Raw genomic sequence first — 14,121 nt, 5'->3', positions numbered from 1 at the left:
AGACTGGCCAGTTTGGAAAGTTCATTCATTGCAGAAGGATGGAGGCAGAAATCTGTAATACTAAAAGACGGTTTAAGTTAATTACTAAATTGCTTAATATCACTGTCAAGTGATAAATCAGCAAAAAGAAACAAGAAATCCATGAAGTGGTTAGGAGCCAGAAAGATATTACTGCTGGTGATATGAGGATTTTGATGAGTTGTTGGGGAAAAGAGCGTAAAAATGTGCTTGTTTACATTTTAAGTACATGTTGTTTGCTGAAGGTTTCTTCCTGTTAAAAGGGAGTTTTTCCTTCCCACTGTCACCAAGTGCTGACTGCTGGGGTTCTGTCTATTATTGTAGGGTCTTTAGAGCCTTGAGATGGCTGTTGTTTCGATTTGGTGTTATAAAAATAAATTTTTTTTGAAACTCTTTATACAATTTCACCCAACATTGACCCTGTGACTGCACACTAATTGTCCCATTCTACAAGCACAACCAATCACTCAGCCCACTTTCTGCAGAGCTAAGACGTGTTCTGGGGCATATGAGAGCATTTTAGCAGCTCAAAGTATTTAGATCCAGACTTAACAGTGAATGATGTTCCCATGTGTGCAGCACAGTCTCACGTGAATACCTTTAGTTTCTGTGTTGCTACGCTGTTTCTTATTTAAGCTGTGGTTACTTTCTTTGCAAGCTTCAAATTTAGCATAGCTTTGTGCAAACACATTAACCGTTGCTTTAATGACAGTAAACACAGTGAAAAGACTGTTCTACTTAAGAATTCCTAATTTTGTGGGTTGTTTTATGCCTCTGAGGTGCAGGCATATGACGAGCCAATATCAAGGGTATATTATATAAAATTACACTGAATACTTCTCATTGTCAAACATGACATCACATGACAGGCCTCTCAACAAACACTGGTAACGATGTGAACACTATACCAAGATTCTGATTGCTTGTTTCATCAAGGCAGGCCCATCTATATGAAGCTATTTCTTAGGGCACCCTCGCACTTAACTAGAAACGACTGGGCAATTGCTAAAGATTTCAAATCTGACATGCTCTGGAAACACGCCACTGGGTGCTATATCAAAGCATTGCTTTGATGCAAGCGAGTTCCACAAGGTGCAGCAATCTAAACTGACTTTGCTGTAGCAACTCGTCAGTGTTATTTAAATACAGTGTAACTGATTGCACCCTGGGGGCACACCTGGAAGCAATATTCTAATTAAGTTAATCTGTGAAATCCCGACAATGTGGGTGTTCAGGTGCCTGGTAATCTGATGTGAAAGGAGCCTTTGTTTTCACTGGAAAGATTCGGGAGGAGCTGGCACCTGTTTTAGCAAAACGTTGCAGAAAATTATCACTGTCGAGTTATCCTGAGTGCAGGCAATTACAAATGACAGTGTTTGTCTTTCTCCTCATGGAACCCAATTTTTACACCGTCATATTTTTTTCCTGCTTTTGGTGATGGCCTGTCAAATTATTTTTTCCCCATTCTTCTCCCTTCCTCTGCAATTTGATATGGATGATTCGCAACTCTCATCACCTTGATTATGGTAATACGTGTTTCTGAGGGAATAAAAAGGGCAGGGCTGCTATAGCCTTTATCCAGATGTTCTTTTCTTCTTGCACGCTTGGAAAACACGTCAACACTAACAGAGACTTTTCAAAGAATCCACAACAGCGAAAGAGCGAAACGTAGTTTTGGAATTATGCCGTTGCTCTGTTACATTTCCTGTTGGCTTTAGGAGAAATCTTTTGTTTACAGTCAATACCTCTGCTCGTGGGAATGGAACTTTACCACTACTGGAAGAACAGAACACTTTGACACTTATTTTTGAGGCCCCCGTTTTTACTTATCTAATAAAATTTTTTATTATTATTATTTTTTAGTTTCATTCTTCAATAAGGTAGTTAGATGATCATTTTTTGAGTATAGTCCTGTGTGACTAGCCAGTCCACAATCAACTATGGACTGGCAGTGTATGCATACATTTTAGGTTCTTGTGTTCCAGTGCTGCATTCCTACCATATGTTGCTTGCTGAAGTCAAAATAATATTAGCTGGCAGCTAAAAAAAAAGGGGAAAAAAGCCAGGTTTTGGATTACTGCAAACAAAAGTGAATGCAGAGACCCATAAACAAGCAGCAACTGAAGGTGGCTGCAGTGAAGGCCTGGCAGAGGCTCTCGACAGAGGAAAACGAATCATTCACTGACTCCAAAGCGTTTTCATCCAAGTATTAAAAACTATCTTTATGTTTAAAATGTTGTTTTATTATTTTTATAAAGCTCTTGTCATGTGTAAAAATGCACATTAGTTTCATCTGAACTTTGCAGTTCATTTTATTCTACCTGAAAACAACAAGCGTGTGAATATTGCTCCCTATCACTGCCACTAAGATGAGTCAACTTCAGTGTGTGAACGAGAGGAATAATAACACTGACGACTCTTTCACTGTACATATGGGCAAGTCAGTATTGCTTTAATATAGACTTGACAAAACATGAAACTTGTACTTAAAAAACTTAGAACTGAGAATGGAAACTAAGAGTTGAGACAGACAAAAACAAGCTAGCGACCACACTGAAGCCTAGATAGTTTGACTAATAGTAACTTTCACAAGTTGTTTTCACTTGCAGTATTACTTTGCTGCTTATGGATTAGGATTCACATTGATTGTTCAGGGAGACGTCTTTTTGCACTAACATCTACAGAAATATGCACTGACTATGTTTCTCACAGTGAGAGCACAAACTGGTGTGCAATAAAAGTGGCATTACTATTTTTCCAGAGATTTCTCAAGCTAAAACACTTCCTGATGACATACTAATGAAAAATAGTCTGAGAAGAAGGTGAAGCTACAATCTGGCTCTTGGACTGTGAAATAATTGGCACGAAATTCAACAATCAGACTTGGCAGCAGTGTCTAACAGTCTACCATGTCTTGAATTGCGTCCCAGTCCACAGACAGGCTGACACATAACCAACAACACAGAAACACAGCTGAGTTTCTGTAAAACTGTCAAAGCGCTTCTTGATTTTTCTCCTGCCCATCTTTATGTTTAGTTCTGTAGTACCAAACTTTTTTTTTTCAATACTGAAAATTAAAACGAGTCTCAATTAACCGAGAGGAAACAAAAACCCTTAGAAGGAAACACTTCCTTCTACTTTACTTCCCTCTCTCCTCCACCCACAGTGTTGCCAGGGAGCCGTATGGAGACTGACAGGCCTGCTACATCTCTCTGTCGTGTCAACTAGCTCGTGCCCTCGGTTCCTCCTCGCTTAAATGAAGAGATAAAAGCCTATTGACTTGCCAGGCTACAGTTAATGCAAATTGGGCTTGCTATCAATGTATTATTTATAGGGAGAGCTGCAGACATTTCCACAGAACTGGGAGCTAAGCTTACAGGAGATTAGGCATGCTATCAAATTCATTTACCAGAGAGTAATTGCTAAACTGTGCAGGAATTAGGATGCGTAAGGTTCCCCAAAGGCGTTTCATCTTGTAACCAGGTGCCTGCCATCAGCCAACCACCTCTGAGATGATTACAAACACTCAGAGGTGAAACTGATAGACTACATCTGTCAAATTGTGAACTGGTAACCTGATGACAACGCTTTCTGAAGAAAATCAAGGTGTTACTAGTTAGCAGCACAACTAAAGCATATTTTAAATGAAATTGTTGAACGATCTTGTTAAACATTCTGGTTGTAACTTGTAAATCTGTCATTCATCATACTGAAAATAAAACACACGCGTTACAAACTCCGGCTGCTGTCGAGTAACTTAGAAGCAGATAAAGGTGTTATGTGCTTTGTGAATAGATTAAATGCAGATTTTACTGCATGCAGCACACACTACGATCTAAGCTAGGAGGCATATGTAGGAAATATTTGTGCATAAAGTGTTCCAAAAATAATAGGTACCGCGTCTTTTCATAAAAAACAGAAAACCAACACTGAAAATCAGTCTCTTGATGTGCAACATTTTTCTTGTCACTTTCATGCTCCGTACGATTCAAATGATCAACAGTGTTGGGACCAGGCGCATTGCTTTTTACCCCCTTATCTTTTTTTTCGCTAACAATACACTATGACTATCTCCCCTTTCTCAGTTGAGAGCTCAAATTTGTTATTCACAACTCTCCGATTCTTCATGCGCTGGGTGAGTAAACACAGGAAAAGCAGTCTTACCTTGTCGTCAATGTCACTCTCGCTGTCACACTGTAACAGAAAAGAGACAGACACAGGAAATATAAGGAATTATTCATTTGGCTCCCCACCCCAGTAGCATAATCAGTGCAGATGTTATTTTTGTGTGCAACCTCTCATTCACTGTCAGCTTTCAGTGCAAACGGCAGAGGATGAAGAGGGAAAGGAGAGTGCGGTAGTCTGAAAGAGGTTTTTTTCAAGTTTCAAAAGGAGCACAGTGGCACAAAACGCCTTTCTGGTGTTTCTGTCGCAAATTCACTGCTTTAAATTTGCAAAGGATGAAAATACTTTGCACGGGGTTCTATTATAAAGAGTCTGTTTAGTGACTTGGCATTCAGCTGCAGCTTGTCATTTAGCCTTTTAAGTGTGCTTTAAAATTGGACGATAGCATCTCAAGGACACAGAGAGCGTAGGTTCTTTGAATTCTCCAGCACAGTGCCTATTAAGTGTGGTATTTCAAATCCGTGGTGTGACAAACCAGTCTTTAATTTGTATGTCAGTCTTCTACAGGGATAAAGGAACTGAATAACAAGAGAGGTTGTATTCTGAAATGTACCTTGTTCTAGCACGGCTAAAGGCCAAATCACCTTCCATTCAGTCAAGAAGAGAAATGGTTTGTCTTCAGCACTTCAAATTTCACCAATGAAATATGCAGTGATTGGGATCAAATATATCAAAAAGAGTAAAAAGAATATCAAAGAAAAAGATTTCAAAAAAGTCAGACCTTGCCACTTTTTGCAAACAGATGACAAGAATGCTGCAAATACCAAGAGCCCGGCCTTTTATTCCTGGTATGTTCACCGACACAAAACTCTTTTTGGCAAATAATAAAAACACGATTAAACTCGCACAAATACGGGAAATTATTTTCACCTTTACTCTGGAAAAATGTGTTAAGTTAAGGTAAAGTCAATAACCCTGTCTAACAGCATTTGTTTGATTTTCTTTGCAACATTCCTGAACTTGTATGCACCTTACGAGCTCCTGCGTCTAACATTCGCTTGTCACGAACGGCTCCTGGCTGGTTACACCTCAAAGATGGAGAAGCTGTGGAAACAGGAGTGGCTGAGCTGCCACGCCAGGCCCACTGGACCTCACAGCAGGATGCATGAGGAACAGAGCAATTCAACCAAAGAGCCACATGGAGAAAGGACGACGGTGAAAAAAAACTGCCTTCAATCTGTCAATTAAGTCCCTGTGGCAACATATTTAAGTGGGCCCTCTCTATTTTGTTTGACTCCCTTTCAAAGTGGAGCACAATGAGGAGGGAGCTGTGTCAATGGAGGCACAGTGTCCTTTTGTCGTGAGCGTGGTGGGTCCAAATGTATAATTAAGTAACGAGAGTAATCAGAACAAGGGCTCGGTGGCCAAGATCTCTCAGGAGAGGAGAAAGGGGGGATGTGTGTGAGTGTGTGGGTTCAGGGGTGAGTCCATGCCCAATAGCTTATCCTACTAGGCAATGCCAAAGGTTGGTAGGAGTCCTTGGCTGCAGAGTCATCACTAACAACCCTGTAAGATGTGTGTGTTTACTTATACCAGACATGCAGGAAGAAAATACACTTGTTGGAGGGTATAAAACAAGTATATGCTCTGAATAACAGAGTGTAGTCATGAATGGCAAACGCACTGCTTAAATAGTACACACAACGACACCACAAGGAAAATAGTCTTTTCAATAAGTAATTCAATATAAATAGTGGTAAGAATTTTCCTGCCTTTCGATGGGATTCATGTCTATATTTCTTCTTTTTGAGCAGTTTACTGGTGGATTTGCTCATGTGCTCAGGCTGATCCTGGTTAAAAGGTCCACTTATAGCTCAACGAAACTTTCAAGCTTTACTCTTTGATAAGATGTAAAAATCATAGTTAAATCAATGACTGCAGAGATCTGCGATTTCCACTGCAATGTGCAACAGCTTGTAAGAGGTTCTTCTCCTGAACAGAGCTAAGCTACTAGTGATATACAACTTACCCTATATCTTGATCACATTACTACAAATTCCAGGCCTTTGCATATACGTTCAACAACTAGAAATGATATTTTTTCTGCTTCATGTGCCATTTATATATAACATAATACTTTTCTCAGTGTAGATGCCTACATTTACACAGATGTGATGAAATTTAGGTAAATCTCAAACACTTTTTTTCTCTGTTGTTTAACTGAATAAAATCTGAAATTTTCACCATCTGTAAATTATTCTACTTGCACTAGAAAGAGCTGCTTTATATAATTCGGAGAGCAGGTTAAATCCAATAGATGTCTTTGGGGATCTGTCAGTACGACACCACACATTTCAAAAGCAGAGACCACCAGACCTTAACACTCTAGGATTAACCTAAAAGATCCCCCCCTCCCCCGCACACACACACACACACACACACACACACACACACACACACACACACACACACACACACACACACACACACACACACACACAGAGTACTTAAACAAATGAAAATATTGGACACATTTTTACACAAAATATCTTCTTTTCTCTTCTTTGAACTACTGCTTGTCAAAAGACAATCATTACAAAGTGCCGGGCATTAAGAAGAGAAAGTGGCAAAGGATTCATGTCAATCAGTTTCCATTCAGGCTGTGAATTCCAGACAAATTAATTGCAATCCATTTCTATACTGGTAGTTAGGAGCACATCACAACCTGTTATCATCACCCATTTGTTCCCTCAGAATTCTGGTATTTTACCACGAAGAAATCACATTCAAAACAATGCTTCTCTCCATCTTCATCTAACTATGAATTGCGAAAAAAGAAAAGAAAATTGATCCACTCTCTAACATTACCCCTTCCCTGCAGAAAATGGAGTAAATGTATTCTTAGCATGCAGCTGAACGGATGACTTCCATCTCACAGCAGTTGTGAGATCCATTCTATTACTGAGGACGAGTTTAAACCGTAGGTGATGGAGATGAACAACTGGCATGGTCTATTCCCTGGGTGCATGCTTGGCCTTGTTGTTGCAGCAGTAGCCATGACACTAGATATGAGGCCTCACAAGGCTGGAGCTGGCGAGGAGGAAAAATAATATCAAAAGAGCACAGCATGGTGCTTATCCTTTTACAAGTAGCATGCACTGTAGCAGAGCGAGGAGAGGAATAGTAGCTAGGGCTCAGACAGAGACAGAGAGAGGCACAGCACAGCAGGGGAGAGAGAGGTAGGTGGAAAGAGGGGAACAAAACAACAGTAAGAACAGGCGGGGGGGATGCTATAGAGATGAAGGGATAGGCAGTGTTACAGCAGTTTTGTCAGGCCCATATGTGATTGCCCTGTTGGGCTATAACACTTGGTCCATTCAAAGAAAGAAACACAATAAAAGTCCAAGATTGGCTCGTGTTTGTGCACGCATTGTTGTTGGCGAGAGCAGCGCTACGTCGTTTAGCACCCTATGCTTCTTTTGACTGTCTGCACGAGGAAAACAATTTTCAGCAAGAAGGTACAAGAAAGCCAAATGATGAAAATGCAAAACCACAACCCCAAACAGAAGCCTCCCTAAACAGCATGTCTGGTGGTCAGAGGGGACATTGTTAAAATCGAAAAGATACGCTGCTCACTAAGCTGCCTGACAGGAGCCAAGCCCCTGGTGCTTTCTGTCTCTTGCAGTACCCCCCGCCCCCCACCTCAAAAAAAAAAAGGAAGAAAAACGAAAAAAAAAAAAAGGCTAGTTCTTCAGAGGCATGGAGCAAGCAGCAACATCTGCACCTGGCAACCGCCAGCTACGAAGGGCAACGGGGGACCAGAATCAGTGGATGGCTCATCCACAAACCCTCCCTCCCAGCTTTCCACCTCCTCTCCAACCCCTCCTCCCCTCAGCCAGCACATCAGACGAACGCGTTTGACATTTACACAGCTTTCAACACTTCAGAGACAGGAGATTTATTCCGCCAGCGGCCCTGGCTGGAGCCAGGCCTCGACCTGGGCTAGCCCCCATGACGACCCTGTAGCTCAGCCCTGAAATGAGGCAGGGCTGAGAAAGAGAGTAGCGTGAGGGAGGGGGGAAAAAAACAGAAAGAGAGGGATGGATGTCTCGATTCTCCTGGACATTTCTCTGGCAGATTCTGATAGACGTGCAAGGGGAAGACAATAAGCGTTGCGCATCCCGGAGCACATTAAAACGACTGGCCAAATTAATCACACAGTTCCACTTGTCACACTCGGAGGACAGTCTGCCATGAATTCTGCCTCAGAGATAGAAAGAGGAACAGAAGAGGAACTTGCCCAGCAACGCAAATGCTGGCATGGCGTCAACAACTGTCTTCCTGAATACTGATCACAAGCCTGTGCTTGCTGCAAGAAATGTTGAAAAAAAGAGAGAGAGCAGGAGAGAGCTGCTGGCATTAAAGTGCCACTGTCACTTCCTTCTCAAAATAAATAAAGCAGTAAATAAAATGAATAAAAGCAGAAGAGGAGAGCATAAAAGCGTCAGTGCTTTGATAATACTATTCGTGATAAAAGCTTGATTGGCTGTAATTTTTCAAAGTCACTGTAAGGTGTGTTTCTGCTAAATTACAGTCATATCTAATAACTGTAGATGCAATGACGAGGAACTGGATTAAAGCAAAATTAACTCCTGATAAGCAACCAGTTGTGTTCCATTCAGGCCCAAAACAACATTAACTGACGGGGAGATGGCCGCTGCATCACGACAGCAGCGAAAGAGCATCTGCTTTTCTTGATGTTTTATCCAAATGTATAAAGTTAAAGTGTCCGCGATGCAAAAGTCTACAGCGGTGGAAGAAATGGCTTCAATTTATAAGACATTTCTCCAGGCACATATACTGAGATACCCCTGATTCTAAAAGAAGACCTCTAACAAACCCGGATCTCCTGGAGTGAGAGCACACAGAGGAGGTAATGGTCCATTTAGATGGTCGCGGACGGAAGCGGTGTCGAATACTGGTGGAACAACACCAATTTTCTCCTGCAATTTCCCTCCTGCAGATACTGGGATGAGGTGTGGGAGCGTAGGCGTCATGACCATTCTGACGGGGTCTGGATGCAAAGCCTCAAGTCCACCGGGGGACCCCCTGTTTGGGCTGAAACATCAGCAGGAGATCTGAAAGTCTCACTGGCCCTGCGGCAAAGCTTAACTTCAACTCATCTTTCATAATTTATCAGCAGGACATTTTAGTTGCATGTTCTTATGTGCTAACCCTTTGTCATGACTCAGTGGAGAGTTCAGATTTGATTGCGTTCATGATACTATCTGCCTGGAAGAGCTGGACAATGCCATCCTCCATAGTGCTAATCAAAACAAATCAGGGTTAGAGACTGAATCCAAGGTGAGCCGGAGCCTGATGGAGCCCTAGTGTGGGGAAGGTCAGCAGTCGGGCAAAGAGTGGGCTGAAGATGGACGGATGCAGATGCAATCTTTAACCAAACAACTGCTTGTCCTGTTACTGGAAAAGCTTAATGAAAGGGAACTGGCAATTCCAGGCCAGGCACTTGGCCTGTGCTCCAGACGATGAGAGCTATGGATGAGTGGTGAAGCACCAGGCTGAACCAAAGCACAACACTATAGAATGCTTATATATATAACGGTAGAGTAAATGATACATGGCCATTGTGATGGTGTCTGGTTACATATATATGTAATCATGCAAGTGTGTTCAAAAAACCTTTAAATAGTAAAAAAAAAAAATCAATTACTCATTTCATATCTTTGGATGATCAGATAAACCTAATAATTTCGTATCTATGCTGAAACTAAATGGGGTAAAAAGCCAGGGAGTCTGGTGCATTAATGCTATTCATAGCAAAAACACACCACTGCATTTAACTTTCACAACCAGGGAGAGGGAAAAAATCAAGCAATTTATCTTGACCCTAATAGCTGTATCTGAAAGCACCACCGAGCAAAGCGATTTGATCACAGGATCAAATCTATACAGCCTTTTGACCCCTGACCTCCTCAGCAGGCAGCATGGGAAGTCAGCTGATTACCCAGGGTCAGCCTTAGAGCTCTGGATTAGGAAAGTATTGATCTCAGTGAAGATGTAGGGTCCGCGGGGAATAAGATTGAGAGAAAAAGCTCTACCGGGCAGAAATGATATCGACCAGCAGACCTAGACAGGCTCTCACGCAAAACCATATTTGAGCTTGGGACATTGGAATTGGCTGTGCAAACAAGAGAGGACTTCAGCAAAACCTCCTTTCACAGAGGCCCATTGAGAGAGGGCAGAGAGAGAGAGTGATAGTGAAGGGGGATTGAAGAAGACAGGGTCGGAGAAAATGCTCTTTGCATTAGCCAGACACACCGTGGTCTCTGCTTTAGAACTGACACACTCGAGTAAAGAGCCAGTAGAGGCCATGTAAATCAAGCTGAGGTGAGGAAAGATATAGTTCTTGCCCGGGACCACACTAAGCAGACTTTAACATTACCCAGAGTCCACGTAAACAGCACTGAGACCTGGACGCTCTCTGTTTCAATTCTATGAAAGGTATTTGGTGAGGTCAACGAGCAAGAAGGAGATGGGGGGGTGGACAGATTGACGATGATAACCCGCCTCCTTTCACTAAATTAGAGGACTGCCTTGCTCCCCATGCTTTCAGGATAACCCTGAGGGAGGGACAGAGCTGGCTGGGCTGCTGGTGTGATCCTTGGAGTAGTTTGGCAACGGGAAAACAGACAGTAATGGCAGATGTATGAGAGAACAGGGAGCATTTATTCAGCTCAGAGAGAAAAAGGAAACTGCCAGAAATCTGATGGGACAGGGAATACACAACTGTGTTATGAATATAGCTGAAGAAGAAAAATGGGCATACAGGTAAGGGAGAACGAGAGAGAAAAATAAAACACTGATTTATGTTTTTTTTATTTTTTCTACTTATTTCTTTATTTTTTTGTCTTTCATGGGGCCCCCGCAGCTCCTTCTCCTCTCTGCTGACTGCAGCTAGTGCTATCTTGCCTTCAGAAATTAGCGTGCACAGACACACACGCGCAACGCTCGGTACCTCCCAGAGTTCTGACATGGCCCTGGGCCTGTTGCTGCTGAGCTGCAGCGGCAGACACTGGGCATTGGAAATTTAAGTCGGGGCGTAGGAGAAATTAGGCGAGGAGGCAAGGAAATGGGATGTTGACTTGAACTGGCCCTGGGGGCAGCTGAGAGTCTCCCTGTGCAGCTCCGTTGGCTGCCTGACAGTTTGATGGAGCGAGTGGAGGCTTCCCCGCGGCCCGAGCCGCCGTCTCTAACACTGATATAGCTCAGTGAGGAACAGATTGAGCCTCCAGGCATTGCTCTGTACTGCTACCCCCCTTCTCTCTGACTCTTTCTCGCTCTGTACTACTGCTACTAACTCTCTCTCCTTTGCTAATCCAGTGAAGCCAACAGAGACATGTGCACACAATATATGTGCATATACATATGAGCTACTGTGGATGTTCGCATGAAATAAAATACTACACGCATGCAAATACTTATATGCATGCGGACACTTTGATACACAGGCATAACAGCAATCCCCACAGAGAACTTGGCTCTCACTCTCTCCGTCTCCTCCCTACGACAGTAATGTGATGAGCACTACAGATGCTGTTTACTGAGCTCTGGCTGACACACAGGGGGAAGGAGGAGGAGAGGGAGGGTGGGATGGAGGAAGAGGCAGAAGGAGGTAGAGTCAGGGGGCTGGCAGGCCACAGCCATAATGAAAAGAATCTGGCGGCAGCCCACTGTGTGCTGGTCATGAGAAGCATGTGCCGCCGGGGGGCTCTACTGCTAATTTCAGGGGGCAGCCAAGCATTTCACGCTAGACTTGTCATCGGGCCAGAGGGGGCATTCATACTGGGTGACAGCAAATGCAAGAGGGCGGGTAAAGGGTTCGGCGGGAGGGGGGGAGGCCAAAGAGCGAGGGCGAAACCTTCAGCTCCCTTACGTCCCGTCCCCCCCTCTGCAATGATCAAACGTTATTATAGGCAGGGTACAGAATTACAAATGAGTGTCCTGTGGCAATAGCTGGAACTAGATTCAACTACTTTCTTTGCTCTGCTCTCTCCTCAGGTAGCCACGAGGGGCACACTTCATCCTCCAACCCCTGCTGTCCAGACAGGATCTGATACCAGTGCTTGCATCTTCCTTGTTAACCTCGCAATAATAATGTGTTACAAAATCTCCCACTTGCAGACAGATGTACTGTGTGTGCATTGCCCTTGGGCTTTTGCAGTATGGATAAAATCTGATAATGCAGCCAATGAAAACAGTGTTATTTTTCCACAATGCCTGCTATATTCTGACACGCCCACAGACAATAAAGGACCAAATACTAAAAACTCTGATGGACGACAACTGCGTGACCCTAACCCTGCCATGTCATTGATTTTTTTGCCTCGGTTACTTTCTTTCTTGTTTACAGGACAGGTAGTCTCTTAAAAGCTTAATGATTAACAGGCACATGTTTAATTTGAGATACAGACTGGTCTGAGGATTCAGCGCGCACTTTCTCTCACAAGTCACTCAGATAAAGAAAATCAGACGGGGGAGAACTCGCTGTCAACCCGACCAGTGCATCTAAGATCCTACGAGATCGATGTGAGGGAGGCAGAAAGATGTCGAGTGAGAGCAGGAGCTACCAGCTAAGGAGTTGATACTAACAGCTGGCAGCCTACCCACCTAAAAAGGGATGACTGAGTCTAGTCTGGAGAATCAAGCAAGAAAGCCAGGATGAAAGGAGAAGTGCGAGAGATGGAGTCACTAATAAAAGATGGGTGGGTGATGGTAGATGAGTGGATGCGGGACGGGTTGGGGAGGGGGGATTTTGAAACAAGCTGTCACATGAGAAAGAAAGAAAGGGAAACAGAAAAAAGTAAGACAGAGGAATCTAGACTGGAGGAGGAGAGAGGAAAGAAGGAGGCAGCCACATTGCACACTTCAGGCTGTGAATAATTTAGAGGAGCACTGGGGAGACGAGACGAAGATGAACACAAAACACTGGCAGCGTTTGACCTAGAGCTCCAGCTACATCAGTGCACATCACAGAGCGGAGAGCTCTCTCTTCCTCCCTCCCTCCCTCTTTCTCTTTTCCCCTCTTTTGCTCTTCATCTGCCTCCCTCTGTGTCAGGGAGGAAACAGCTGTACACTATTCTTGTTTCGCCTCACATTCTATGAAAGTCAACAGAATGGCTGACAACTCAGTTTCATAAGGATCTCTCTCTCTACTTGCTCTGGGCATGTCAGAAGAGTCAGAAGAGCCTTGCATATAAAGGATGGATGTGCATCCAGGCTATACGTAGCTGGATACATGTCTGTCTGCAGATGCCCCTGGCATACAAAGGAGTAATGATGCTATCACATGATATCACAAGGAACATTTGCACAGATTTGTGGGATAAAAGCTTCAACTGCAGTTTTAGCCACCTCACTGCCCAAATGTTTTGTTGCAATTTACGTTGTTTTGTGCTTTACATGTGCTAAAACTGTTATTTAGCAGTAATAATTTACTAATCTTTTGCTAATCTTTAACTCTCGCCATTTTAAATGGGATGATTTTGGTCTAATATCTTTGTTAATTGGACATTTTTGGGGTTAACAAGTGATCAAATTATAATTTAGAGAACTAGGAGAATGTGGCAGAACGAGAAAGTAAGAATCGGCTGATTAGTCGTGTACTTTCAGCTATGAAAATATATGAATGCATGAACTGCGCTTGGCAGATTTTCGCTATAACAGGAAACTAAATAAAAAGCTGTGACTCTCAAAACTCCAACATGAATTTTCTGTTCATTACTGTTGTTTTAAATACATTTCTAACTGTCATTACATAAACACAATCTATGTCGGGATCAGTGCTGCGAGCAACAAGGACGGGAAACTCATCTTAAGCCAGCAGTAAATAACAGCTTCAAGATTGGAGGTTAAACAGAGATTTCTAACGCCACCTTTGTCGAGGTGCCATACATCACC

The 14,121-nt window shown here is 43.0% G+C and overlaps 1 protein-coding gene and 1 long non-coding RNA gene across 11 annotated transcripts in view; one reads left to right on the top strand and one right to left on the bottom strand.

Moving 5' to 3' along the window:
• The window catches only part of fbrsl1 (fibrosin-like 1), a 276,651-nt gene that overhangs the window by 82,832 nt on the left and 179,698 nt on the right, over positions 1-14,121 (bottom strand). For all 10 annotated transcript variants that reach the window (XM_040028516.1, XM_040028511.1, XM_040028512.1 and 7 more), the window contains one exon: positions 4,183-4,212. In XM_040028516.1, the coding sequence (XP_039884450.1) occupies positions 4,183-4,212 (30 nt within the window). The remainder of the gene's footprint in view (positions 1-4,182; positions 4,213-14,121) is intronic.
• Positions 10,623-12,880, top strand: LOC120731501. Its single transcript, XR_005695377.1, has 2 exons — positions 10,623-10,992; positions 12,223-12,880. It is a non-coding gene; the product is annotated as an uncharacterized LOC120731501 (long non-coding RNA).

Source organism: Simochromis diagramma, unplaced genomic scaffold, assembly GCF_900408965.1.
Source record: "Simochromis diagramma unplaced genomic scaffold, fSimDia1.1 OVJJ01000781.1, whole genome shotgun sequence".
Lineage (NCBI taxonomy): Eukaryota > Metazoa > Chordata > Actinopteri > Cichliformes > Cichlidae > Simochromis > Simochromis diagramma.
This window is presented reverse-complemented; position numbering and strand designations above follow the sequence as displayed.